The 24,803-nt window shown below is 45.3% G+C and overlaps 1 protein-coding gene across 2 annotated transcripts in view; it reads left to right on the plus strand.

The window, feature by feature from the left end:
- Positions 1-24,803, plus strand: part of MYO10 (myosin X) — a 216,367-nt gene that overhangs the window by 24,342 nt on the left and 167,222 nt on the right. The window contains exons 1-2 of one of the 2 annotated variants that reach the window (XM_032627991.1): positions 5,298-5,498; positions 23,376-23,474. In XM_032627991.1, coding sequence (XP_032483882.1) covers positions 5,469-5,498; positions 23,376-23,474 — 129 coding nt within the window. In that variant the 5' untranslated portion in view covers positions 5,298-5,468. Of the gene's footprint in view, positions 1-5,297; positions 5,499-23,375; positions 23,475-24,803 lie in introns of those variants that run through there. The other variant, XM_032627992.1, reaches the window with a different exon arrangement.

Below are 24,803 nucleotides of genomic sequence, written 5' to 3' on the forward strand. Positions count from 1 at the left end.
CTTTTTTTTCTTTTTAATTAATATATTTATTTATTTTTGGCTGCGTTGAGTCTTTACTGCTGTGCACGGGCTTTCTCTAGTTGCGGCGAGTGGGGGCTACTCTTTGTTGTGGCGTGCCGGCTTCTCATTGCGGTGGCTTCTCTTGTTGTGGAGCACGGGCTCTAGGTGCGCAGGCTTCAGTAGTTGTGGCACAGAGGCTCAGTAGTTGTGGCGCACGGGCTTAGTTGTTCCGCGGCATGTGGGATCTTCCTGGACCAGGGTTCGAGCCCATGTCCCCTGCATCAGTAGGCGGATTCTTAGCCACTGCGCCACCAGGGAAGTACCTCATGGTGGGTTCTTGAATGTAGATAGTTTTCTCCACATTAGCCAAGGGGGTTGAGAGGGGAGGGGGTGAATCAGGAGACATGTCCGTGGAAGGCCTGGCAGGATCTGCAGCTTTCTGGCACTTCTTGGTTTGGGAGATGGGATGGGTGAGGATGTCAGCTTTGCACCTGGTGATGGTAGAGACCTTCAAGCTGGGGGCGGAGAAGGAGAAAGTCTGGAGAGATGATTTGAGGTGGATCGGGCCATGCTGGATTTTGATGTCCAGTCCTTGGTGGTTAACGAGTTAAAACCGCCGTCCGGTGGGATGTCAGTGGGCATTAAACAGTTTTCTTCCCTTTTCACCAGTGACTTTCAGTGGGGGTATTTTGGCCCCAGAGGACATTTGACAATGTTTACAGGTCTTTGCTTGTTACAACTGGGGGTCGGGGTTATACAGCGAGTAGAGGCCAGTGATGTTGCTAAACTTCCTACCGTGCACAGGACAACCTCCCACAGTAAAGACTTGTCCGCCTCTGTTGTCAGTGTCGCTGACGTTGGGAAGCCTGCTTTAGGCCCCTCCTGAAGTAAGGGATGCCCGTTCCTTTAGTCCTCAGAGCAACCCGCCAGCTCTTCATCCAGGTCTGTAGTGGGGAGGGTTTGGGGGGGGGGGTCCATTTGGGACCCTACCCCTCATTCCCACCAGGACGCCCTTTCAGAAGCCTGCCTGTGGCCCCGGGATGGGACAGCAGCGGTTCTGCCAGGCAGTGGGTACCCTCGGGGCCTGTAATGGATATGGGCCGTGTGTGAGAGACACTTAATCACTTCTGTGAAAAATGCCAAGATATCTCTGTTGCTTCTGACAGAGACCGCAGTTGAGGATGTGTCTGTCCTAATCTAAGGGGGCTTTTTTCCCTTTTTTTAAAATTTGCCATGGAAGATATGGAACAGGAAATCGGACTCGACAACGGCTGGATTGTTCTCCCTCCTCAGATGTCACTTTGTTAACAAGTTACTCTTCACTTCCCCCAGCTCTCACCCCGGACCCGTGCATTGTCTGCGTGTGGGTCAGTGCGCAGGGTGATTTGCGTGCGAACGCTCCAGCCGGCCAGTTAATATCTTTGAAATCAGGAGTTAAATTTCTTAGTTCCATCCAGAGAAGGGAGTTTATTCTCTAAAGCAAACAACAAATGATCACTTGGTGTCACTGGGTTCCTGGGAGCCATAAAACATATTTGAAAGTGGGTTGCGTCTAAAGTAATGCTGTCTTTTGCTGTGGGTGACCTCTGCAGAACTTTTGTGCTTGGTGGCCCTTGCCAATCAGTGGACCTGAAATAGGCCTGTGGCCCTGGCAGGTGGGGGGTTTTTGATTGTGGGAGAGCGGCTGGCCTTAGTGCGGGAGACCATTTCCTTTGTCAGCCCTCTTCCCCCTGCCCTCCCTCTCTGTTGAGAGCCCTGGGACTCTGGCTCCAAGGTCAGTAACAGTTTGGGAGAAGAGGGTTTCCAGGTCAGTAAGGGAGGTGATTATCCTCAGAAAACAACAGTGAGCTTTGCGGAATGAGACCAAGCACGTGTATGAGGCTGAATACACTAAATCCGTTCTTGCGAGTGTTTCTTTCGGAGGGTTTGGAAGCCAAGTGTGTGTTGGTTTGCCGAAAGAGTCAAAACCGTCTCTCGAAAAGGGGATTGAGACTGCCCTCCACAGCAAGCGTGATTCATTGCCTCATGTTGTATGTGTCAGATATGCAAGACTCATCTTGTTAACAGAGGCTCTGGGCCGTTCTCCCGGCAGTTTTGTGTTTTGAGTGATGGAGTGATGGTAAACTCAGCGTTCCCAGCTCAGCTGCTCTGTTGTAAATACTTCAGTTCCAGGAATACAGATCCTCCATTTAAACACACAATTCCCCTTTGTGTTTTTATCTGCCCTTCTTGTGTCATTTATCTCTCTCTGCATTTTATTATGGCTATTTTCTCTATTTACTAGTGTTGTTTCTGATTAGATTAAACTCTTGGAGAGCAGACTGTCTTTTATTCATTTTCAGGCTGTTGGGTCATTCTCTGAGCCAGGTACTGGGTGGGCTGCTTTTACTGATTCCCTTATTTAACCCCCTGTTTATCATTGGCATTTTGTAAAGTAGGAAACTGTGGCTCAGGAAAGCTAAGTGACGGGAGACACAGAATTATGTGGGATGCGAGGATGATGGACTTGCTTGGATGTAAATCCTTTTATGGGACATAAGTTACATGTGAATAAAGCTGTTTTATCAAAAAAGAAAAAGCAAACCCGTTCCACCGCCTCTTAGCTCTGGGACCTCGGGCAGGTGTTTTTAATGGCTCTGTGCCTCGTTTCTCACATCTGTTAAATGAGGCATCATCCGTTGCTCGCTTATAGGGTCGTTAGAGTTAAACCAGTGGGCGCACGTGAAGTGCTTAGAATGGCGGCTGGCACGGGGTCAGGGTGTCCCGTTACTGTTTTTCTCCAAGGTTACGTGGTCAGTGGGGGGATTGGAGTCTGGTCTGCTGGATCCCGAAGCCCACGTCCCCGTCATTGAATCCTGTGACTTCCTGGCCCTGGCGTGGTGCCTTGTCAGCCAAGGGCTAGGTCAACATTTGCAGAGTGAATGAATGCATTTGGAATTTGGGTGGTGGTGGTGGTTCCCCAGGTACAATGAATTTGCTGAAAGGGGGAGAATCTACCTTGGGATTCATGAAGGAAATAGACCCCCAGGTCAGAGTTCTCGAAAGTCCTTTTGCACACCTTCTCCTGGACTGAAAAAGCAAATGGCCTCTCAAATCAGTCATTTTAAATGTGGGGAATATGGCTTCATGATGGTCTGGCTCTAGAAGCTTCCAGGGAGCCAAGACATTGGGCGATGGGAATTCCGAGTGCCCTTCTGTGTCTAGAAAAGGAGTCTGGCCAGCCCTGCGGGGTAGCACCATAGAACCGGTGGTGAACAGGCCAGGATGTGCTGTGTTTTTTAGGGTATAGCTATCACTTTTATTATTGGTTTCTACAAATGTGAACCCCAGAATCTGTATTACAAGCTTTCTCACCTATTTAAATGCTGTAGAGTTACGTTTAGGGCAACTAAGACACAGAAGGTCAAGGTCATCATTAATAAGGCAGGGCTGATAAAAGGCAAACATAACTCTCCTCGCCCAGCGTCAAGATGGGTGGAGTCTGTGCTGAAGTCCACCATGTTCTTGGTCACTGTTAGAAGTCTATGTCCTTCTGTCCTTCCTAGCACAGGTGGTGCCAGTCCTTCCATCTAGCAGGCAGGGCTGGGATCGTGAGTCATTGATTTCTGTACTGATTTCTCCGTCATGGGACAAAGGTGCAGCGAGCAGGCCAGGGCCTCCCAGGGTGGGTGAGGTTGATGCCCAGGCTAAAAGGGTGCATTGCTGGCAGGGCAGCGGGCAGAGACTCAGTGCAAGCTGGGTGGGACCTGAGAAGAATCCAGGCGAGGCTGAAGGGGGAGGAAGCGGCCAGAGTGTGCAATAGGCCATAGGTCGCAGGAGGGATTTTGTCAGCATGGAAGAGGCTTTAAGCAAGACAGGAAGGAGGGTTTGCCAGGATCACGCTGGTTCCAAGGCGGCTTGTAGATGGAAGAGGGCTAGGATTAGGTGTAGGGGACTAGGGCGGGGGTCGAGGTCAGGGTGGAGGTGGACTGGACGTGGGGAAGTAGTGAGAACAAATGGCTTGGCCGGGTTGGACCAATGGCTTGGCTGGAGCGACCCCCCTGGGGTTTGAACAGCCAGTTTGCCTCTCAGAGCTGCTCCCCTCCTTCTCTGCTGGGTATTTGGGGAAATCTGCCAGTTTTTCTGCAGTCAGCCTTCAGATCCCCGCACACTGGGCTCCAGGGTAGTTTTTACCGTTCCTCCAGTACATTCCACTTTCTAACCTATAGCTCATGGAAACCCCAATTAAAAACACAGTTGCTTTGGACAACTCTTATTACATCTGCAAGACGTTTTCCTCTTTCTGTTACCACATTCAACGTATCTGGTCATGGATGGGAGCAGAAGAGGGTAGTTTCAGGGTGAAAAGCACATACTTTCTGCTGCTTAATGTATAATTAATTGTCTAGTTTTATTTGTCTTAACTCTAAGCCACCAATAACTCAGATAATGAGCCGACATGTGCAATTAGGAGTTCAAGAATTTAGAAAACGTAGCTGCTAAAATGGCTGTGGGTTTTGTATTACAGTAAACAGATATGTTTTTCTTCCTCCCTTTGGTTAAAAACAAGATGTCACGGGGCAATTCGTGTACCCAGTTCCCCCAAGCTGTTTTAATCATCTTGTATACTGGGTATGTGGAATTCACATTCTTAGAGCACTTCTGACTTATCACATTCTTTTATTGTTATTTCAGAGGTTAGAGACAACGATGGTTCTTTTATCTCCCCCAGGTGAATGTTGAACTAAGGTAGGTGAGGTTGGGGGCAGGTGAGGATGAGTAATTCATATTTACCTTTGCTGGTTGTCACTGGGACGTTGTATATATTCCCAAAAGTGAGAAAAAGCAAATAAAAAGAAGACATTGCGTTCATGCCTTTGTACACACACCACCATCTTAGCTCACAAAGTTACATCTGTAGAGTCTAACAGAACTTCCTGGTCCAGTGCTGTAGCCACTAGCACACGGGGCTAGTGGGCACGTGGAAAATGTTCTGAACGGAGATGTGCATTGAGTGTAAAATATTCACCACACTTTGAGAATTAGTGCAGAAAAAAAGAATATAAAATTCTCCATTTTTATATTGATTATATGTTGAAGTTAAAACATATAATCTCTCTGGGGTTAAGTAACAGATGTTATTTAACAGATATTATTAAAATCTCACCTGTTTCTTTTTCTTTCCCCAAAGGTTCGTGATTGCTAGAAAATTTTAAACCCTATATGTGGCTTGCATCACTTTTGTTGGGGAGCGCTGGGCTAAAGAGACACTTACCCAGGAGGCAAGTAGGGTCCCTAGGGAACTGCCCTCCAGGGAGCAGGGAGCTCCTGGATATCTCTCCCGGGAGTCCTGGGAGCTGATTCTAGCCACTGTTAGCTCCAAGGAGGACAGTACAACTTCCTCTGTGACTGCTCAGCTGCTCCAGACCTCCGCTGCCTGCCAGAAGTGCTTCTTGGAAGAATTCGGCTTATCTCCCAGTCTCTGATTGATGACAGCAAGAGGGCACACATACTTGCAGGTCAGCGCTTTCTTAGAACAACAAGAGTTCAAGGAGTTCTTGAGATGAATGGGGTCTGTGGAGTTGTAGTGACACCTCTTCAAATGCTCAGTGGCGTTTGGTGGGTCACCCTGATCGGGCTGAATTCTCGGTTAGCCACCAGGCACCTTTTGTCCTCACTGGTTTTCTATGATCCACTTGCATTTTAAACAAACCTCTTTGGTGGTGGACGGTGCTCCTTTTGCTCTTTCCAGTCAAATGAAGGAGTCTTTGAACCCTTTTGGCTCTGCCCTTCTAAATGATTGGATTTTGGAGCCCAAATATGATGTCCCCAGGAGAGCCATCACCGTCGCCAGGATCAGGGCAGTGGAGATGAGTGGTGATTTCTCTAGATTTCCAGTGTCTGTTGACAAGCTGCTGTGGCATTTGTAGCGGGGACAAAGAAGTTTGGATTGTACGACGTAAGAGGCCTTCGAGTTTGCCTGGTGCTAGTAAGAGAGAGCAGTACCTAGGCATTCTGCGGAAGTCTGGAAGGAAGATGCATTGCCGTTGGTGCAGCCGAGTTATGGTTAAACACGGATTTCCGTGGGTTTGTCCAGGATGCTGGTTTCACGCACCAGTATGGCACTTTCAGTAATCTTGGAGTAGGATACTATGGGTGTTTTATTGGTGGGCCAATACAACGGTGGTGGTACTGCAGAGTCCCTAATAATGCTAGTGAAGGACATTTGCTTACAAAGCGTACATTTTTAGGTAATGTTTAGCAAGCCAGTTTTGTTAGGGGTGCAGTTTTGTGAGAACTTCTCAAATGATTTTTAAATAACATGTTTGGAAATGACGTTCGGCTAAATAATTTCAAGACAAACACTTGGCTTGCAATGAGCGTACATTATTGGGGTAAATAAGAGCGGCGGAGACATACTTCGCGTGCATAGTACATTACTCCTGAGCAGTGCATTCTGCTTTGCGGGCAGGCTGTTCACCTTGTTACCTAACTTCCTTCCTTTGCCTTCCTTTTCTTTTTCTTTCTTCCCTCCCTGCCTCTCTTCCTTCCTGGTTTCGCTTGGATCTAATGCTTTCCCCTCTTGGGGCAGCTGTTCAGGTCAGTGGTTTAAGCTAGGTGTTGGACTCGTTTAAGCTGGAGTTTGCTTTGTGCAGGGGTCTACAAAGGGCATCAGGTGTTTCCTAGGAGTCAGAGGAGGTGTGAGGATGTCTGAATTGGTGAACTTGCGACAGGGGGAGGAAGGAGCCCTCGTTTGTTTGGGTCCACCCCCCGCGGAAGGCCTGGGCCCAGAGTCAGGGTGTGGTCCCACCCTTCCAGCTCTGCCCATCTGGAGTTAGTCCCTGGGTGCTGTGCAAGCTCCCATGGGCATTTGGTTCTGCTGTAAGATCAGGGGACGAGAGCCTCCCTTCTGAACCCTTTCTGTCCCGTGATAGCTTATTGGATATTTGCTCGGCCTGACGTCTGAGTCCCGAGCTCCCTCTCCCGTAGTTGCGCTCCTGCCGGGAAGTAGAGGAGGGCTCCGTCTTGCAGAATGATGTGAGGCCAGGAGGAGGATGGCGGGAGGAGAGGCCGGGAGCTGGGCAGTGACCTGAAGCTGGCCTTAGGGGCAGAGTCCTGCCTCCGTGGAGCTGTTGCCTGGCCCCGCCTACCCCCATCCCGTGTCCACCCTGCTCCACAGGAGGGGCCCCTCTGTGTCAGGGGTTCACCCTAGTGGGTTTGCGTTGCACGCAGGCCCTCGCTGCCAGCCATGAATCGGGCTTTTTACTGAGCGGGGCAGTTGGTGTGTGTGTGTGTGGTGAGGCTTCAGGTGTGGCTACAGTGATCTGGGGAGGACGGAGTCGGGCGGGACGGAGGAAGACTGGGCTGCTGGACTCCACTCCTAGGAAATTCCCTTTCGCCCCTCGCTGGGCAAGCAGCTCTTGGCTGGACTGAGCCTGTTGTTCTCACCGCTGGCCTGCGGGTAGTGAGAGGTTTCCTGGGAACGAGAAAGGGGGGCACAGGGCCTTCGCATTGGGCCAGGGCCGCTTTGGTGCCGGTGGGGCCTGGCATCCAGGGGTCCGGGAGGAAGCTCCCTTAGCGTCAGGACTCAGAGCTTCGAGTTACCCGCCCCAGTGGCCCTGGGCCGATTTGTTTGCAGGCTCCAGACTTCACCCATTCCCCTGCCCCCGGGCTTGGCTTATTCTTGTGTCCGCCCCCAGAAGGGTCTTAACTACAGCCCTGGACCCTGCTTCCGCCCACCTATCAGTTCTGCTCGAGGAGATCTTGAGAATTTCCAAGCTTTGAGTGACTCAAGAGTCTTATGGACTGAGGTGGAATTAAAAGTTGATACCTCAAAGACTTGGCTGCTGGGGTTTTTTTTGTGTTTGTTTTCTAACAAATATAGTTGGGAAAAAGTGTACTGCATTGGAAAACAATGTAATTTGGCCCCCATTTTATTGGTAAGTGGGGAGGCTTCAGTGGTCTCTAGAGCCTGGTCGGTTAGAGTTTGAGACTTTTCTTTCTCGGACTAGAGGAAGGTGAATGCCTTCATTTTTCGGTGTGTGGAGCTGTTCATAGTTTACAGATGGTTTACAGAGCAGGTAGGCCAGTTGACAGTGTATCTTCGTCACCGGTCCTCAGCTAATTGGCAGGAAATTGGACCTTTCACCTTGAGACTCCCACTGGCCCGTGGCGGGGGGTCCTGTTCATCCTTCAGAATCCCGCTCCCGTGAGGCCTGGTTCCTTCGCCAGCGCCCCACACGCGGGTGCTCTGTGTGTGTCCCCAGGTGAGCCTCGTGGCGTCAGGTCTGGACCGCAGGTTTCAGGAAGTCAGGTTTGCCTGTTACGAATCTTTGTCCTGTGTCTCTGGCCCAGCGTCATTTTTTTTTTTTTGACATCTTTATCGGAGTATAATTGCTTTACAATGGTGTGTTAGTTTCTGCTTTATAACAAAGTGAATCAGCTATACATATACGCATGTTCCCATATCTCCTCCCTTTTGCGTCTCCCTCCCACCCTCCCTATCCCACCCCTCTAGGTGGTCACAAAGCACCGAGCTGATCTCCCTGTGCTATGTGGCTGCTTCCCACTAGCTATCTACCTTACATTTGGTAGTGCATATATGTCCATGCCTCTCTCTTGCTTTGTCACAGTTTACCCTTCCCCCTCCCCATATCCTCAAGTCCATTATCTAGTAGGTCTGTGTCTTTATTCCTGTCTTACCCCTAGGTTCTTCATGACATTTTCTTTTCTTAAATTCCATATATATGTGTTAGCATTTGTCTTTCTCTTTCTGACTTACTTCACTCTGTATGACAGACTCTAAGTCCATCCACCTCACTGCAAATAACTCAATTTCGTTTCTTTTTATGGCTGAGTAATATTCCATTGTATATATGTGCCACATCTTCTTTATCCATTCATCCGATGATGGACACTTAGGTTGTTTCCATCTCCGGGCTATTGTAAATAGAGCTGCAATGAACATTGTGGTACATGACTCTTTTTGAGTTATGGTTTTCTCGGGGTATATGCCCAGTAGTGGGATTGCTGTGGCCCAGCATCTGTGTTCAGTCAGTCGGTGACCGTGTCTCCCCGTGGAGAATTCCCTGACTATCCCCTCACCTTCGTTCTCAGAGTTATAGCCTGTTTAATCTCCACAGTACCCTGGAGGGAGGGAGGGTTTATTTCTATTCTTCTGAAGATGAGGAAACCGAGGGCTGTGGAGGTTAATTTGTCCCAGGCCACGTGGCTAAGGGGCAGTAAAGCCAGGATTCCCATTCAGGCAGTTTGACTCCTGGATTTGAACCATCATTGGAAACCACTACACTCCAGGGTAACCTAAGACAGTCCCTGATGGAGGGACATTCTGCGGAATACCTGACCTGTATTCCTCAAAACTGCCAAAGCCTTTAAACACTGTCACAGAGCAGAGAAGCCCTGAGGAGGCGTGAGGACTAAGTAGAATGTGCTGGATGGAATCCTGGGACAGGAAAAGGACGTCAGGGAAACACTGGTGTGAAATCCACATGAAGTGTTGGGTTGCATTCATAGTAATGCACCTGTGTTGGCTCCTTAGCTGTGATGAATGTTAACAGTTGGGGAAGCCCAAGTGGAGGTGTGTGGGGACTGTCTGTATTAGCTTTGCAACTTCTTTGTAAAATCTGGAGCTCTTCAGAAAATGAAAGGTTGACTTAACAACGGCAAAACCACCACAAACCCCACTGCCTTCTGCCGCCGCTCTGGCCTGTCGTGTGCCAGGTGCCTGTGTGTCCTCCTCCATGTCTTATACCTGCCCTCCAACGGAGAGGCCTGTGTCCTTGGAGAAGAATCTCAGATTTCAGCCCAAGTTAGTGATGGAGGCATAACCTGGCATTGCCACTGGGCTGTTGGATACGCTGCCTTTTTAAGACAGTGTCTTTCTCTACCAAGATTTCTCTGGAACCCAAGAAGAGATGGAATGGGTTTTGGCACAGGAGAGAAATAATTTTATTTAGATAAAATCATGGTAGATATCAAATGGAACAAACACAGGCACTTCGGTCACTTAGACTGTTTCCACCACCCTCAGCACCCCCATCAGCTTCCTGATGGGTGTAGCCTGTCTTTGCAAGTTATTTTTAAGTGCTTCGTAGCTGGAAAGCAACTGAAGTTGTAGTCTTGGTGGTTGGGAGGAGAGGTCAGTTCCCGTGGTTATTTAAACTAGGCCTGTGTGTTTTTAGGTTCTGTAGCTTGGCATTCAGAGGAAAGTGAAATGAAAGCCATACGATGGCTGAAAGCCCTCCTGGGTGTGACCTGGGAGGTGCTGGCAGCAAGACCCCAAATATAGATACTGCCACGCTGTGTCAAGGGCCCTGTGCCTTTGGAGCACTTTGGTAAGCTGTCTCGTGTGATCTTGTGCTTGTACAACAGACACGTTAGATGACTCCTCAGTTTGCATGGAGAAGTCTCAAGTAATTTACAGCTGTCCTGAGCTACAGGTAGTAGAGCTGGATTTGAGTCCACACCTTCTGGGGAAGCATCCAATGCGGTTTCTGTGGCCTCTTACTGACATCTTGAGTGACGCTGCATCTCTCTGTGAGCAGCACGGTTCCTGCAGATGCCACCATGTGTTCCCTGGGCAGTGCGCGGGGCCCTGAGATAGGATTTGGGATTCAGAGTGAATGAATACTTATCCCTCATCCAGTGTGTCTGGCCCTGTTCTAGGTGCTGGGAATTCACTGGCTAGTGAAACAAACCCACCACTGCCTCCTATAATACAGGTGATAAAATTCTAGTATAACATACATCACATCGTCAAAGCACTGAAATAACTCATTTTGACGTTCTAGGGAAAACATGTAAAACTTATGGTCGTTGACATGGGTGAGTGAATTGCATTCTGGACGTCTTCTGAAAGTCATGACATTTGTCTGCTGCAAAAATAATAGCTGCTATTCCTTTGCTTGTAAATGATGGAGACTCAGTAAAAACCAGTGTAAACTGGAAAGAGGAATCTCTTGGACCTGCATAATGAGGGAGGTCAGGGATGAAGATGGCCTTTGGGATAACTGGATCCAGGGAGTGAATGAAGTCAGGTGTGAGCCTGATTTTCTTATAGCTGTTTGTCTCTCTCCCCCTCTGCTCTTTTCCATTTGTGAGATAATTCACATATAGAAGTGAGCCTTTTAAAGTATCCAATTCAGTGGTTTTTAGTGTATTCACTAAGTATACTACTGGTAGAATATTCTCATATACGAACGCTCATATATACTAATAGCTGTGCAACCATCACCACTATCTAACTCCAGAACGTTTTCGTCACTCCATAAAGGGAACAGCACACCTGTTAGCAGTCACCCCCTGTTCCCAGTCCCTGCCTACACCTGCCCTAAGCTGCCAGCAATCTGCTTTCTGTCTCTTTGGCTTTACCTTCTAGACATTTCATGTACATGGAATCCTACAGTATGTGGTCCTTGGTGACTGGCTGCTTTCACCTTGTGTAATGTTTTCAAGGCTCATCCATATTGTAATGTGTATCAGTTCTTCATCCTTTTTTATTGCCGAATAATACTCCATTCTCTGAATATACCACATTTTTTAAAAAGTCTGTTCCTCAGCTTGTTTGTTTCCCTGTTTGAGCTGTTGTGAATAATGCTGCTGGGAACATTTATGTGCCGGTTTTCATGTGGCCATATGTTTTCATTTCTCATGTATATAGCTGGGAGTGGAATTCCTGGGTCGTATAGTAACTATGTTTAACTTTTTGAGGACCTGTCAGACCGTTTCCCAGGGCAGCTGCCCTATTTTACATTCTCACCAGCAGGGTATGAGGGTTCTAGTTTTTTCATGTTCTCAACAACACGTTACCTGTCACTTTGGGGCTGGATGATTTCTCGTGCAACTCTCAATTCAGGAAGTAGGATTTTATGAAAAAGATTAAATGTTTTTGAATGCAATAAAATCCTGCAAAGGAATTAAGGAGGATGTACGCAGCTGAAATGAGAAATAGCCGTTTCAAGTTTATTTACTTCCTACTGTGTTCTTGGGTCATTCGTTTTTATGAAGTAACGACAAACTCCTGAGTAAGTTTGTGTATTTTTTCTAAAAACAGATGGTAGCCAGAATACAGCCAGGATTTCATTAAGATTATCTTACCAGTTTGTGTGTGTGTGTGTGTGTGTGTGTGTGTGTGTGTGTGTGTGTTTGAAAGAAAAGTATTCTTGTCAAGAATAGAAAAGGACAGAACTCTAGGAAATAAGAGGTAGAGGACGTCTGGTATTACGTTCCACGAGGAGTGAAAACATCTTGTGATGTTCTTTTATTGTCCCTTCTGTTCTATATCTCCTACTGTTTCCACTAAAAGGAAGAATGGAACGCAGTTCTGAAGCCTTTTGTTTTGTGTCCGTTAGAGAGGATTTCCAGTAGTTTTTGAGAGTTCTTAGAACAGTTGTATTCATTTTATAAAGTCTGCAAGGCCCATTCCCATTTACCTGCTTCTCTTCCTTCTCTTATTCTCCTGCTCTTCCTGTTACCTAATTCCTTTCTTCAGAAGAAAGACTATATAGGAAGAGAGTATTAGAACAGGCATAGTTTTACCTCTAACATATAAATGGTTTAGAGCAGGAACGGTTTTATATACTGGTGAATCTTTTCAGAGTGCCTGGTACGTACGTAGTAGGGGACTCAAAAGATGCTTGCGGAAAGCTGGCCGGGTGGGTGGGTGGATGGATTTATGGGTGAAGTGACTTATAGATTGAATAGATTTTAGGTGTGTTGGCTCATTCTTTGGGTCCATTTTCTGTTTTCTTTTAAACACATATGTGTTGGCTGTGTGATGATTGGTTAACTAAGAGATGGAATAATTTGGTTTTTTGTTCCTTGGATTGTCACATTCCTACACTGTCTGAGATTGTCTCAGAGGCTTGGAGATGTCTCGTTTCTTTCAGTGTCAAATTGTTTCTGGGATTATTTCTAGTCACTGTAGTTTGAAAGAATAACTGAAAAGCTGTTTGGAGGAGTTGTGAGGAAGGTAGGGAAAATTAGAATATAAAGCCGAGATGGAATCAGTTGGCAAGTTGGAACCCCATAATCAGGGGAATAAACTTTCTTTTAAAATTTATTTATTTATTTGTTTTTATTTACTTATTTTTGGCTGCGTTGGGTCTTCGTCGCTGCACGCGGGCTTTCTCTAGTTGTGGTGAGGGGGGGGCTACTCTTTGCTGTGGCGCACGGGCTTCTCATTGCGGTGGCTTCTCTTGTTGCGGAGCATGGGCTCTGGGCGCGCGGGCTTCAGCAGTTGTGGCTCGCGGGCTCTAGAGCGCAGGCTCAGTAGTTGTGGCTCACGGGCTCAGTTGCTCCGCGGCATGTGGGATCTTCCCGGACTAGGGCTCAAACCCATGTCCCCTGCATTGGCAGGTGGATTCTTAACCACTGTGCCTCCAGGGAAGTCCGAATAAACTCTTTAAAGAATTACAAGTTCATAAATAAAGTGTCTTGCCCGTTAGCATAATTTGTTTTCGTTTTGATTGGGAGCGGGGGATACCAATGTGTCTTTGTATCTTCACCTGGGCAACAGTGAACAAAGATTAGTTTATTGTTGGCAAAATCTTTTACTGTTTTCTTTCTTCTTTTTTCTGCCTTTCCGTCTCCTACTGCTCATGTACTCTTCATGTTATTTTCTGCATGGAAGCTACAGCTCATAGTGGTGACAGAGTTTGACCTTACAGGCGGACAGCGGGAAAGAATATGGATGCCACACGATCCTTCTCACTGGGAACTCTCCAGGGGCACGGGACAGATTGTGAACTTTATAGTATTGAATGTAGGCAGGCTCAGTTTACAACCGTACTGTTTTTTATGTGTTGATGGTTAGGTGTTTGGGACATGACACATCTTCCTCTGGGAATAGTGCTATAAATGATCTTTAGGCCCATAGGCAGGCCCAAGAAATGATGTTGCCGCTGATGATGACGTAGCTGACAGCTACAAGTGCATTTCAGCTACAGAGAGCTGGAATATATTCCTTATATATATTAAAAAAAAGCGGTGCCTTTAAAGACTTCTCTAGGCCAGTCTGGGGAGTTAACGCCACACTTCTCACACAGTCTTTGGGAGTGTTTGTGTGGGAGGGGTTATGCCTACGAGCTCTGAAGATGAGTGTCAGCAGTACATTTTCCCCTGGAATTTCATGGTGGCATCAGCTCTGATGGGTGTAGAACAGTTGTTCTTGGCGTTGCCTATTACAGAAAACAAACACCATCGCTGTTCCATAACCACAGTGAAATGGTACAAACTTGGGATCCTTACGCCGCGTGCTTCTGACATTCTGGGCTGTGTGCTCACAGCCTCCTGTCATTACTTTTCCCTCCTCAGCAGTTGGTGGTGGGCCCGCACTACCTGAATTCTGCATCCTTTGAGCACTGAGCCTGAAACCGCCCAAGTTCCACTGGACGCCAAGCAGTCCAGGGCTCTTTGGCATCTGAGACAGCTGTGCAGAAAGGAGTGCCAGCCTCAGGTCTGAAGCCTCACAGTCACGAGGAGGAAGTGAGTCAGGGGATCACTCAGCCTCGGCGGCCCCATGCTCTGCCTGCTGCGTGGTGAGGAATGCACAGACCACCCGCTGCAGTAGGGATGCTGGGGACGGTGGCTGCCCAGCTGCTTCACTTTTTCCAGGTCCCCTCTCGAGGGGTGGCTGTCTCTGCAGGGGAGATGCCTTGGGCTCCACCTTTTCCTTTCATTTCTAAGTTTGTCTCCAGCCAGCAATGCTCCTTTGTCCCCACTGCTCGTGTTCACGCTGTATTTTTCATACTCACTCTGTATGTGTGATGATGCTTCACTTTGTTCTCACCTGCACCGTTTCCAGACATTCTGACAAGTTGTGCATTGAGGTTTTGCAAGGACTTGGGGTTGAAATCTCCCCTGAGGTGAAAGAGCACAGGGTTTGGAGAGGTTTTGTCTCTGCAGTTCCAGCTGTCTGCATAAAAACATTGTTAGTTCTAAACATGAAAAGTACATTTCAAAAAACCCAAAACAGCACAGTGGAAAGAGAGGAGAAAAAGGAGAGAGTCCCCCTAGTACTGCCGTCCAGCCGTCTGCCTCGGAGACCTCCTTCCTTCTGCTCGTCAGCTATTTTGAATCACATTGTACAGGCCCCTCCCTTCCCTGTGTAAGCACCCAGCCAAGGTCACCGGAAATTAGATCTGCCCCAGGTAGACCGTGTCTGGGCTGATCCTACTTTGGGAGGTTGTGGAAATTCCTAGAATTGAGACAGTGGAGTCTGCTTTCAGTTAATGGGTTTGAAAACTCCTTTAATTTGGCTGTGGCTCTAGAACTTTCTGTTACTCTAGACCAGTGGTTCCCAACTAGGACAGTCATCTCCGCTCAGCAAAAAACTACCTCACCCAAAATGTCAGTAGTGATGTGGCGGAAGAACCTGTGTTAGGACTCTGTATGTTATAAATGCCCTGTGTCCTTTGAGGTGGATTTGAGTGATAAGGATTGGAAAAAAATAGCATCGGTTCAGTTGATGAAAAGGTGTTCCTACTTCCAACAGCAACAAAAATGACTATAAAAGAGGAGAGATCTCACTTACATGGGAACATTTCCCCCACCAAAAAAACCCCCCTGAACTCATAGATGGAACAGATTGGTGGTTGCCAGACGTAGGGGGTGGGGGAATTGGGTGAAGGGGGTCAAATGGTACAAACTTACAGATACAAAATAAATCCTGGGGACCTAATGGACAGCATGGTGACTAGGGTTAATAATACCGTATGGTATATTTGCTACTCTCTTAGCAAAGAGAGTAGATCTTAAAAGTTCTCATAGGGCTTCCCCGGTGGCGCAGTGGTTGAGAGTCTGCCTGCCGATGCAGGGGACACGGGTTCGTGCCCCGGTCCGGGAAGATCCCACATGCCGTGGAGCGGCTGGACCCGTGAGCCATGGCCGCTGAGCCTGCGCTTCCGGAGCCTGTGCTCCACAACGGGAGAGGCCACAACAGTGAGAGGCCCGCGTACCGGAAAAAAAAAAAAGTTCTGGTAAGAAAAAAAGAATTAACTATGTGCGGTGATGGATGTTGACTAGATTTACTGTGTTGATCACTTCTCAGTATATACAGATACCAAATCGTTATGTTGTACACCTGGAACTAATATGTTACATGTCAGTTACACCTCAGTTTTTAAAATACTGTTTAAATCCTTGTACTAACACATTTTACCCACATCTCGTTTCTGGAATTCAGTATCTTCAAGAGTAGGGACCCTCATGTCCCAGCCTGTTACATTATACATCTTCTAAGCCAGGTTACTTCTTTGCTAAGTCATTGCCGGTAAAAGAGGAGAACTTTCTTTTGGCTGATTAACTTACTGCAGGTTTAAATAACCATATAAATCTTTCCATTACAAATCTATTTGACCTCTTTGTCTTTAAAAAAAAAAAAGAGCAGATCTCATTTCAGGAACAGTTTGTTACTTTATGGTGTAGGTTGTTAGACTCCTGAACCATGGTACTCAATGTGGGCCAAGTAAGCAGTTGTGGGAGAAAAATAAGTGCGGTGCCCCGTTCTGGGTCTAAGACTGAGTTGTGTGTTTGGCTAAAGAATGTTCTCTTTTCTGTGAATCTGTAATTAGAACATGCCACACAGCATGGTATTTAAAGTCCATCATCATTATCTCTTTTTAGGGTTGTTTTCTTACCTTATTTTTAAACTCATTTTTTTCAAAGTTCAGGGAGGAGAATCATTCTTAAAATCAGAAGAGAAATGTAATAGTTTAAAAGAAAAAAACTATTTTTTAGAAATGGGGCAACAGTAAGTTGAAATCTATGGTAGAAGTTTTATCTTCTTAAATGAGGATCAGTAAACTTTCTGTGTAAAGGGTCAGAAGGTAAATATTTTAGGCTTTGCAGAGCTACGTCGTGTTTCCGTGGTAGCGGGGAGGAGATAGGTACAAACTTCTTGCCCAAGGAGGTACTGCAGTCACACACAGTTGGCCGGGGATTTAGGATAATCTTCCAGGGAGGGGGGCCGGTGATTGAGACAGGGACGCCCTCTACCACAGCCTCACCTGGAGATGAGTTCGGACATGTCTCCTTGTAGCCTTGTAGTCTCCGAGGCCCCTTTGTCTACCTAATGAAGAGCGGAGAACTTGATGAACCCAACACCCATCTTCAGAGTTTTAACACAGCTCTTCCATGCAGTCATTATGGCTGTGCGTGTGTGTTTCTTGATACTGCAGTTGCTCAGTTATAGAGATATGATTGGGTTTTTCCCATTATGGAGCCGTTAAGAGTGTTCATGTACCATTGAGAAGTACATAGGCTGGGAGACAATTTTTTTAAATGATTTGCAATGACCAAGGTATAATTACATACAATAAAATTCACCCATTGTAGATTCACGGTTGAGTGGATTTTAGTGCATTTACACAGTTGTGCAGTCATCAGCACAGTCCAGTTTTAGAGTAGTTCCATCGACCCCCCAGAGTTCCTTTTTCCACGTGCAGGCAGCGTGCGCACCCCGACACCTAGCTCTGGGCATCTATTCATCTAGTTTCTGCATCGATGGATTTGCCTCTTCTCTACTTTTTTGTGTGTAGCTTCTTTCACTTAGCATAATGTTTTTGAGATTCATCCTTGTTGGTGATTCTGTGATTTGTTTCTTATTACTAAGACTTGTGTAGATTTATCGCCTTATGTTTCTGAACCAGTTGATGGACATCTGAGTGTGCGGACAAAAACATGTTGCCCTCCATTCCCGTAAAAAAGTGAACGTCCCCACCATCAGCCACTGCAGTCGCCCCCAACGGTGCCCTCTGAGGGGAATTCAGGATGGAGAAAAATAGGATCTTGACCCTAGATAGTTAAGATGGATATCTAAGGAATAATTTCAATGAGCCCAGACTCTTGCATCTTCCCACACATAGAAAAGCACTAAAATCATTAACTTGAGATGTTGGGTTTTGTGCTTAGCAGTCATCTTTTGATGTTTGACCACTTTTTTTTTTTTTTTTTTCCCAGCACAAACCCTATATATCCTGGCTCCTCCCTTACCTGTTTGCAACTGTTAACTCGGAACTGTCCGGGAGGCTGGCTCCCAGGCTGAAGTCCTCCATAAGGTCCCCGAATAAAACGTAACTCACAACTTTTAGGTTCTGCATTTTTTTTCTGTCGACAAGTGATTTCTAGTATATGGCTATTATGAATAATGCCGCTACGAATGTTTGCTTACAAGGCTTTTTAGAAATTTTTTTTTTTTTTTTTTTTTGAGAAGGTAGATATCTGGGAGTTGAATTCTTGGGACATACGGTGAGACTATGTTTTGATTTTTAAGAAACCACCAAACCGTTTTCCAAGGTGGACATAACATTTTACATCACCGCCAGTTTCTCCACATTGTCACCAGCACTTGGTATGGTCAGTCTTTTTTTTATTAGAGCCAGGAAATCCTTTGTTGGCAATGGAAACCTTATTTTTGAAGGGATGGTATTTCTCGCCGCCTTATAGGATTGCTCTAAAGATCAAAGAGATGGGAATTTTCTGTGCAAGTGCTTCGTCTTGTAAACCTATTACTGCTGATTATGTGCAGAAAAAGTTTTTAGAAGTTGAATTTAACACATATCTGTCTCAGATTAAGATGAAAACGTCTCAAGTTTTAATAAAACATCTATTTTATGATCAAACTTGTTCCACCTACTTTTAAAGGCATATCTTTGCTCCAATTGTGAGTTTTCTCCATCAGCTAGGAGCTTTCTCCATATGCCTGCATTGTACATTAAGTTATCAGTCTTATTTAACAGTGAGAGAATATAATGGTTTGCATATGGTGGGCACATTTTTCTTCCCCACTCAAACTTGGATGGTCTGGTAAATGTCTTTCTGTGATTTCGTTTTCAGATGCTTGTGGGTGGCCTCTTTCCTGGACCTGGGCATATGTGTTCTATTCTAATGGAATGGAAGCAGAAAGTTTGGGGGGGTGAGAGAAACCACCCAGAACAATCTATGTAAAAATATCCATTTCACCAGTTTTACTTTGCAATTCTGATTCTATGAAAATTGCCTGTTTAAACTTTTTCAAAGAACAAAGGGAGTGTTTCGAATGCATTTCCCTTCCTATCTGGGGAAGATACCGCTGTAGGTTTAGGAAAACTGGCCAGTGGGGCTCTAGATTTGAAATCTGGGCCGGATTTTGTAAAACTTGTTTGTTAGCGGCTCTTCACACCTGTTGAGAAAGACCTTTGGACTAAGGAGGTTGAGCTGTGTGTTTGATCATGTAGGAAGGACTGTGTCAACAAGGGCTTGGTCATACTTTCAAATGAGAAGGTGAAAAGAACCACAAGAAAACTCAAGTAAAAGAAACTGCATGCAGTGTACCCCCTGGGAGTTGGGAGGTTTATATTAATTCTGGTGACAGTTTATATTAATTCAGTAATGTTTCATAACATAATGTTTATTCATACTAAATAGACAGTTTTGATACTTGGTCAACAGGGACATGAAATCCTTTTTGATCAAAGCAAAGGAGATGATGGTCATAGCAAACAGAGCTTTGGATTCAGGATTCTGGGATGGAGGTCCACTGTGAATTATTTTATGATTTTACCTAATGAGTAAAAGTTTTTACCTTATGAGTTTGAAAATTTCCATTTAAGTGAGTGTGTGTGTGTGTTTATGAGTGTACATGGAGGTATTTGAAAGCTTTCAACGTTGCAGTCTCTGACATGTGAATTTTAAAAAGGATGAAAAAGTAGTTCAGGCACTTGGAAGTCTCTTTCTAGAACATTACAAATACTGCAGTTTTGGTGTGGAATGATATTTGAAAGAGCAGTCTTAGAGATGCCTGTAGTAAACGTCCTTTTTGGAAAGGAGCTGTTTGCTAATAAAGAAATCGGGACTGACAAACAGTCGTGTCCTTCTTTCTGGACGTTACCTGTGTCTCAGCCCAAAGTGGGAATCGGAGGTCTGTGACTGACCTGTGCAGGCATGGCAACTCGGCCGTGTTGGTGTTACGTGTGTTCTTTAAATAAGACAGTTCAGGGTTTATAGAGAAACACTTCATACTCATTTTTGATGCTGTTTTCCATCTTTATCATGGAGGATTTCAACCCCTCTACGGAGGGAGGGTTGAAGAAGTTTGCAGTTAACAACTTAAAATTCCCACAATAAAGAGAAAGGGGATACCCACGTGGAGGTGCTTGTATAGAGTTGTAGCTGGGATGGTGGGAGAGTCACAGAACTCATAAGGGAAACAGGAGCCGGTGCCGTTTTAACCTTGGGCTCCAGCCACCTTGATCTTCTTGGCGGAAACGCTTGTGGAACCTCATGCACATGTGGCCCTGCCTCTGGGTCCCTCTCCTTCCAGAGCCCCAAGGTCTAGCTTGCTGACCCCAAATGCTTTCATTGAACTCAAGGGTGACTCACGAGGGATCCTGAGTCACAGTGGTGACAACAAACGATTTAGGTCCTGGCTGGTGTATTTTAAGCAGGATCATCATTGGCACTGAGAGAGTAACTTGTAAGTTGGATTTTTATATATTAAATTTTCCCTTTTAGAAGGAGTTGCGTGTGATAACTGAACACTTAAAGGGACCTTTGTGTGTTAGTTGTTGACTGACCTATTAGTGCATTTTATTTATTTCTGAATTACTTTAAGGAGTCAGTGTGATGTGTGCAAAGAGCATGGAATTAGGAATTGGAAAGATTTGAGACCTGGCTTGGTCACCAGCTGTGTGACATTAGGTAAGGACTTAAGCTCTGAACTTCAGTTTCGGGGCAGGGATTCCTTTCTTACCAAAGATTAGGTTAGTATTAGTATTATTGAGGCTCTTAGCCTGTGACTGTGACACCTCATGGGCACTCCATTACTGGAAGCTACTATTTATGCTATTAGTAACACAACTTAAAGTAGCATTAAGTGATGAGTATATTTAGTTTACTTTTATATTGCTTTCCCCCTGCCATCTCTCTGTGTTGAGAGTGACAGTAGTCCCTTAAACTAGAAGTTGAATGTATAACCAGTATATTTTTAATATTTCACTTAACATTTCAAAACGAAACAGAAATTAGGGCTTCCCTGATGGCGCAGTGGTTGGGAGTCCGCCTGCCGATGCAGGGGACATGGGTTCGCGCCCTGGTCCGGGAAGATCCCACATGCCGCGGAGCGGCTGGGCCCGTGAGCCATGGCCGCTGAGCCTGCGCGTCCGGAGCCTGTGCTCCACAACGGGAGAGGCCACAGCAGTGAGAGGCCCGCATACCGCAAAAAAAAAAAACAAAAAGAAAAAAAAACAGAAATTAAGCAGATCAGTGAAATGAGGTTGAAAGTTCTAGAAAAGAAGTTTATGTGCTATTTCAAGTGATAATTTTGGTATTAAATTTCCACTCTTTCATTTTTGTTGGAGTTGATGAGATTGCTGAGCAGAGTAGAAATAACATAATGAGATACTAAAGCGATTTCAGCACATTGGGCATACATAAGTCATAAAGGTAATTCTCTTAAAAATAAGTATTTGTTTATTGAAGTGTAGTTGATTTAGAATATTGTGTTAGTTGCAGGTGTATAGCATAGTGATTTACTAGTTTTGCAGATTATATTCCATTATAGGTTAATGGATATTATGTAAGACAATGGATATGATTCCCTGTGCTGTAGAGTGTATCCTTGTTGCTTATCTATTTTATGTATAATAGTTTGTATTTGTTAATCCCATACCCCTAATTTGTCCCTCTCCCCTCCCTTTGGTAACCACTAGTTTGTTTTCTGTATCTGCGAGTCTGTTCCTGTTTTGCGTATACATTCATTTGTGTTATTTTTTTAGATTCCACATATAAGTGATATCATACAGTATTTGTCTTTCTCTGTCTTACTTCACTAAGCATAATTTATCTAGGTCCATCCACGTTGCTGCAAATGGCAGTATTTCATTGTTGTTTATGGCTGAGTAATTTTCACATACACACACACACACATACACACATCTTCTTTATCCAGTTGTCTGTCGGTGGGCACTTGGGTTGCTTCCCTGTCTGGCTGTTGTAAATAGTGCTGCTGTGAACACTGGGGGTGAGTGTTTCTTTTGGAACTAATGTTTTTGTTTCTTCTGGATATATACCCAGGAGTGGAATTGCTAGATCATGTGGTAGTTCAACTTTTAGTTTTTTAAGGAACCTCCGTACTGTTTGCATAGAGGCTGCACCAATTTACATTCCCATCACCATGTACAAGAATTCCCATAAAGATAACTCTTTATAATTTGACCATTGAACACCCAATAATTTCTTCAAACTTTTTTTTTTATCACTTGTCCTTGAAAACAAACAGTTTTCATGTTGTGAAATCAAAGAAAGAGGAAATTCAGCATTGAAAGGCTAAGTATTATGGTTGTCATTTTATTTGCCCAGTGGAGAAATAAAAAAGGGAAATGAAATCAATGCCAAAAAATTGTGCCCCAGGTTAAAACAGTAGGATCTGGAAGTTGTTATCTGTTGAAATATCATTGCAGACTTTGCGGTGCATTTGGTGTCTGGTGGAATCCTACCAAAATTCACACCAGTGGATTGGGTTGTGATATTTACTAAGAAATCATCCTTCTCTTGGAGAGTCTAGTTGACACGTGGATTTGGTCCAAGTAGGAAGTCAGTGGAGTGTCCTGATGCCCTCCAAGTGGACAAGTGCATGGGGCTTGGACCCGGGAAGATGGAGCCTGAAGGTCCCAAAGAGTTCTTGACTTGGGGTGAAGCAGTGTGGTGACCTGGTTAAACTTGTGGTTTCTGGATGTGTGATGCTGGGCAAGTTTCTTTACCTCTAGGCCTCCACTTCTCCATCTGTAAAATGGGATGATAATGGTGCTCGCCTTAAAGCGTGTATGTGAAGATATAATCCATATAAATCAATTGCATTTTAATTAATTAATTTTTTGGTTTTGGCTGTGTTGGGTCTTCATCGCTGCACGCGGGCTTCCTCTGTTTGCGGCGAGCGGGGGCTACTTTTCGTTGCAGTGCACGGGCTTCTCATTGCGGTGGCTTCTCTTGTTGCGGAGCACAGGCTCTAGGCACGCAGGCTCAGTAGTTGTGGCGCACGGGCTCAGTTGCTCCGCGGCATGTGGGATCTTCCCGGACCAGGGCTCGAACCCGTGTCCCCTGCATTGGCAGGTGGATTCTTAACTACTGCGCCACCAGGGAAGTCCCTCAGTTGCATTTTAGTACTATTTTCTCTGTCCTTTCTCTGTCTGGTGGGACTCTGTCTCAGTCACACTTGTACATGTGTAAGGCTGTGGGTGCTGCTTTCTTTGAAGATTCATTCCTTGCTTATTTGAGAAAGATGTTTGCTTTTCAAAAGGTGATTTTTAAGGAATGTAGTAGTCATAGTAATTTTAAGAGTGGTGTTTTGCCACAAAATGCAATCCAAACTCATAGTTAAATCCTGTTTGTTTTGTTTACAGGGAACACGGGTCTGGCTGAGAGAAAATGGCCAGCATTTTCCAAGTACCGTAAATTCCTGTGCAGAGGGCGTCATTGTCTTCCGGACGGACTATGGTCAGGTGAGCAGAGTCCCTGCAGCTTCGTGACATCCGTGTTCTGCTTCCTTGGGTGACCCTACATAAGGGCACGTGTGCTTATTCTCCTCGCCCTTCATACCTTAAACATCTTTTCTAAGTGATACAACAGAATCCCAAAAGGAATGTGTAATGCACACCTCGAGTGTGTGAGCGACACACTAAAAAATTCTCCCAAATCGAAATCAAAGTGTTCTAACTAGTACTGGACAGAAGAGCACTACACTTGGCTGGTTTCCTTCCTGGGGATCAAGAAGAATCAGAAGTATAGGGTGCAAGCAATTTGAGAAAAAATTCAGATATATCAATATTTCCCGATTGGTTTCATGACCACGTTCCCTTAAAATTCATCAACTTTCCTAGTGTTGGAAGTACTGACCTGCCAGTGAGACTGTAGCAGTGTCCTGGTCCCTGTAAGGACAAGATGCACCAAACCACCTAACCTGAGCCTCTTCACCTTGTGAAGCAACTGAAGAAGCTCTTTCTGTTTGTGGGAACCACTGCTCCAGGGTCCCTATTCTTCAGTGTAAAACAAGTGAAAAGCCATATCACTGAAAACAAATACCTGAATCCAGAAACTGGCCCACTGCTTATATTTGGACAGTGGTGAAAGGAGCCCAGTTTCTCCATTTTATAAGGAAACCAATTAAAAATTTTTTTAATTGAAATATAGTTAATTTACAATGTTGTGTTAGTTTCAGTTGTATAGCACAGTGATTCAGTTATATAGAATTTTTTTTTCAGATTCTTTTCCACTATAGGTTATTACAAGATATTGAGTAGAGTTCGCTGTGCTACACAGTAGGTCCTTGTTGGTTACTATATCTTATATATAGTCGTGTGTGTCTTTAATCCCAAGGAATTTTAATTTTAGAAATGGGTACCTCCCACAGAGACACATATTAAAATTGAAGACATAAAGGACTAAAATGACATCATATGCCAGTATTTCAAGCTCTCAGTTGCTGAATTTTGTTTGCAAGTTGTGTTGAGAACAAAATCTTCAAGGTCAGTGTTGTATAGTTGCGGCTGATGGGCTACTTGGTTATCAAAACCTTGAGCAGAGATGATCCTCTTGGTGGTACATTCCTCATTTCTTGACTTAATGAGCACTTATGTTTCTGGGCTATTTTGCAATTTCTCAGTTACTTTTTCATCCGAGAGTCTGGAATGGTGCTTCGGTATTTGTCTGGTGGTGAAGATATAGCTGTGATGTGCAATGGGCAGGGGGGTGGGTGGGTGCAGGGAGAGGGGAGCAAAGAGACCACTGGGAATCCAGTGTCTCCCAGTCACTGATGCCCAGTCTGGTCTCTT

This window comes from Phocoena sinus, chromosome 3 (genome assembly GCF_008692025.1).
Source record: "Phocoena sinus isolate mPhoSin1 chromosome 3, mPhoSin1.pri, whole genome shotgun sequence".
Taxonomy (NCBI): domain Eukaryota; kingdom Metazoa; phylum Chordata; class Mammalia; order Artiodactyla; family Phocoenidae; genus Phocoena; species Phocoena sinus.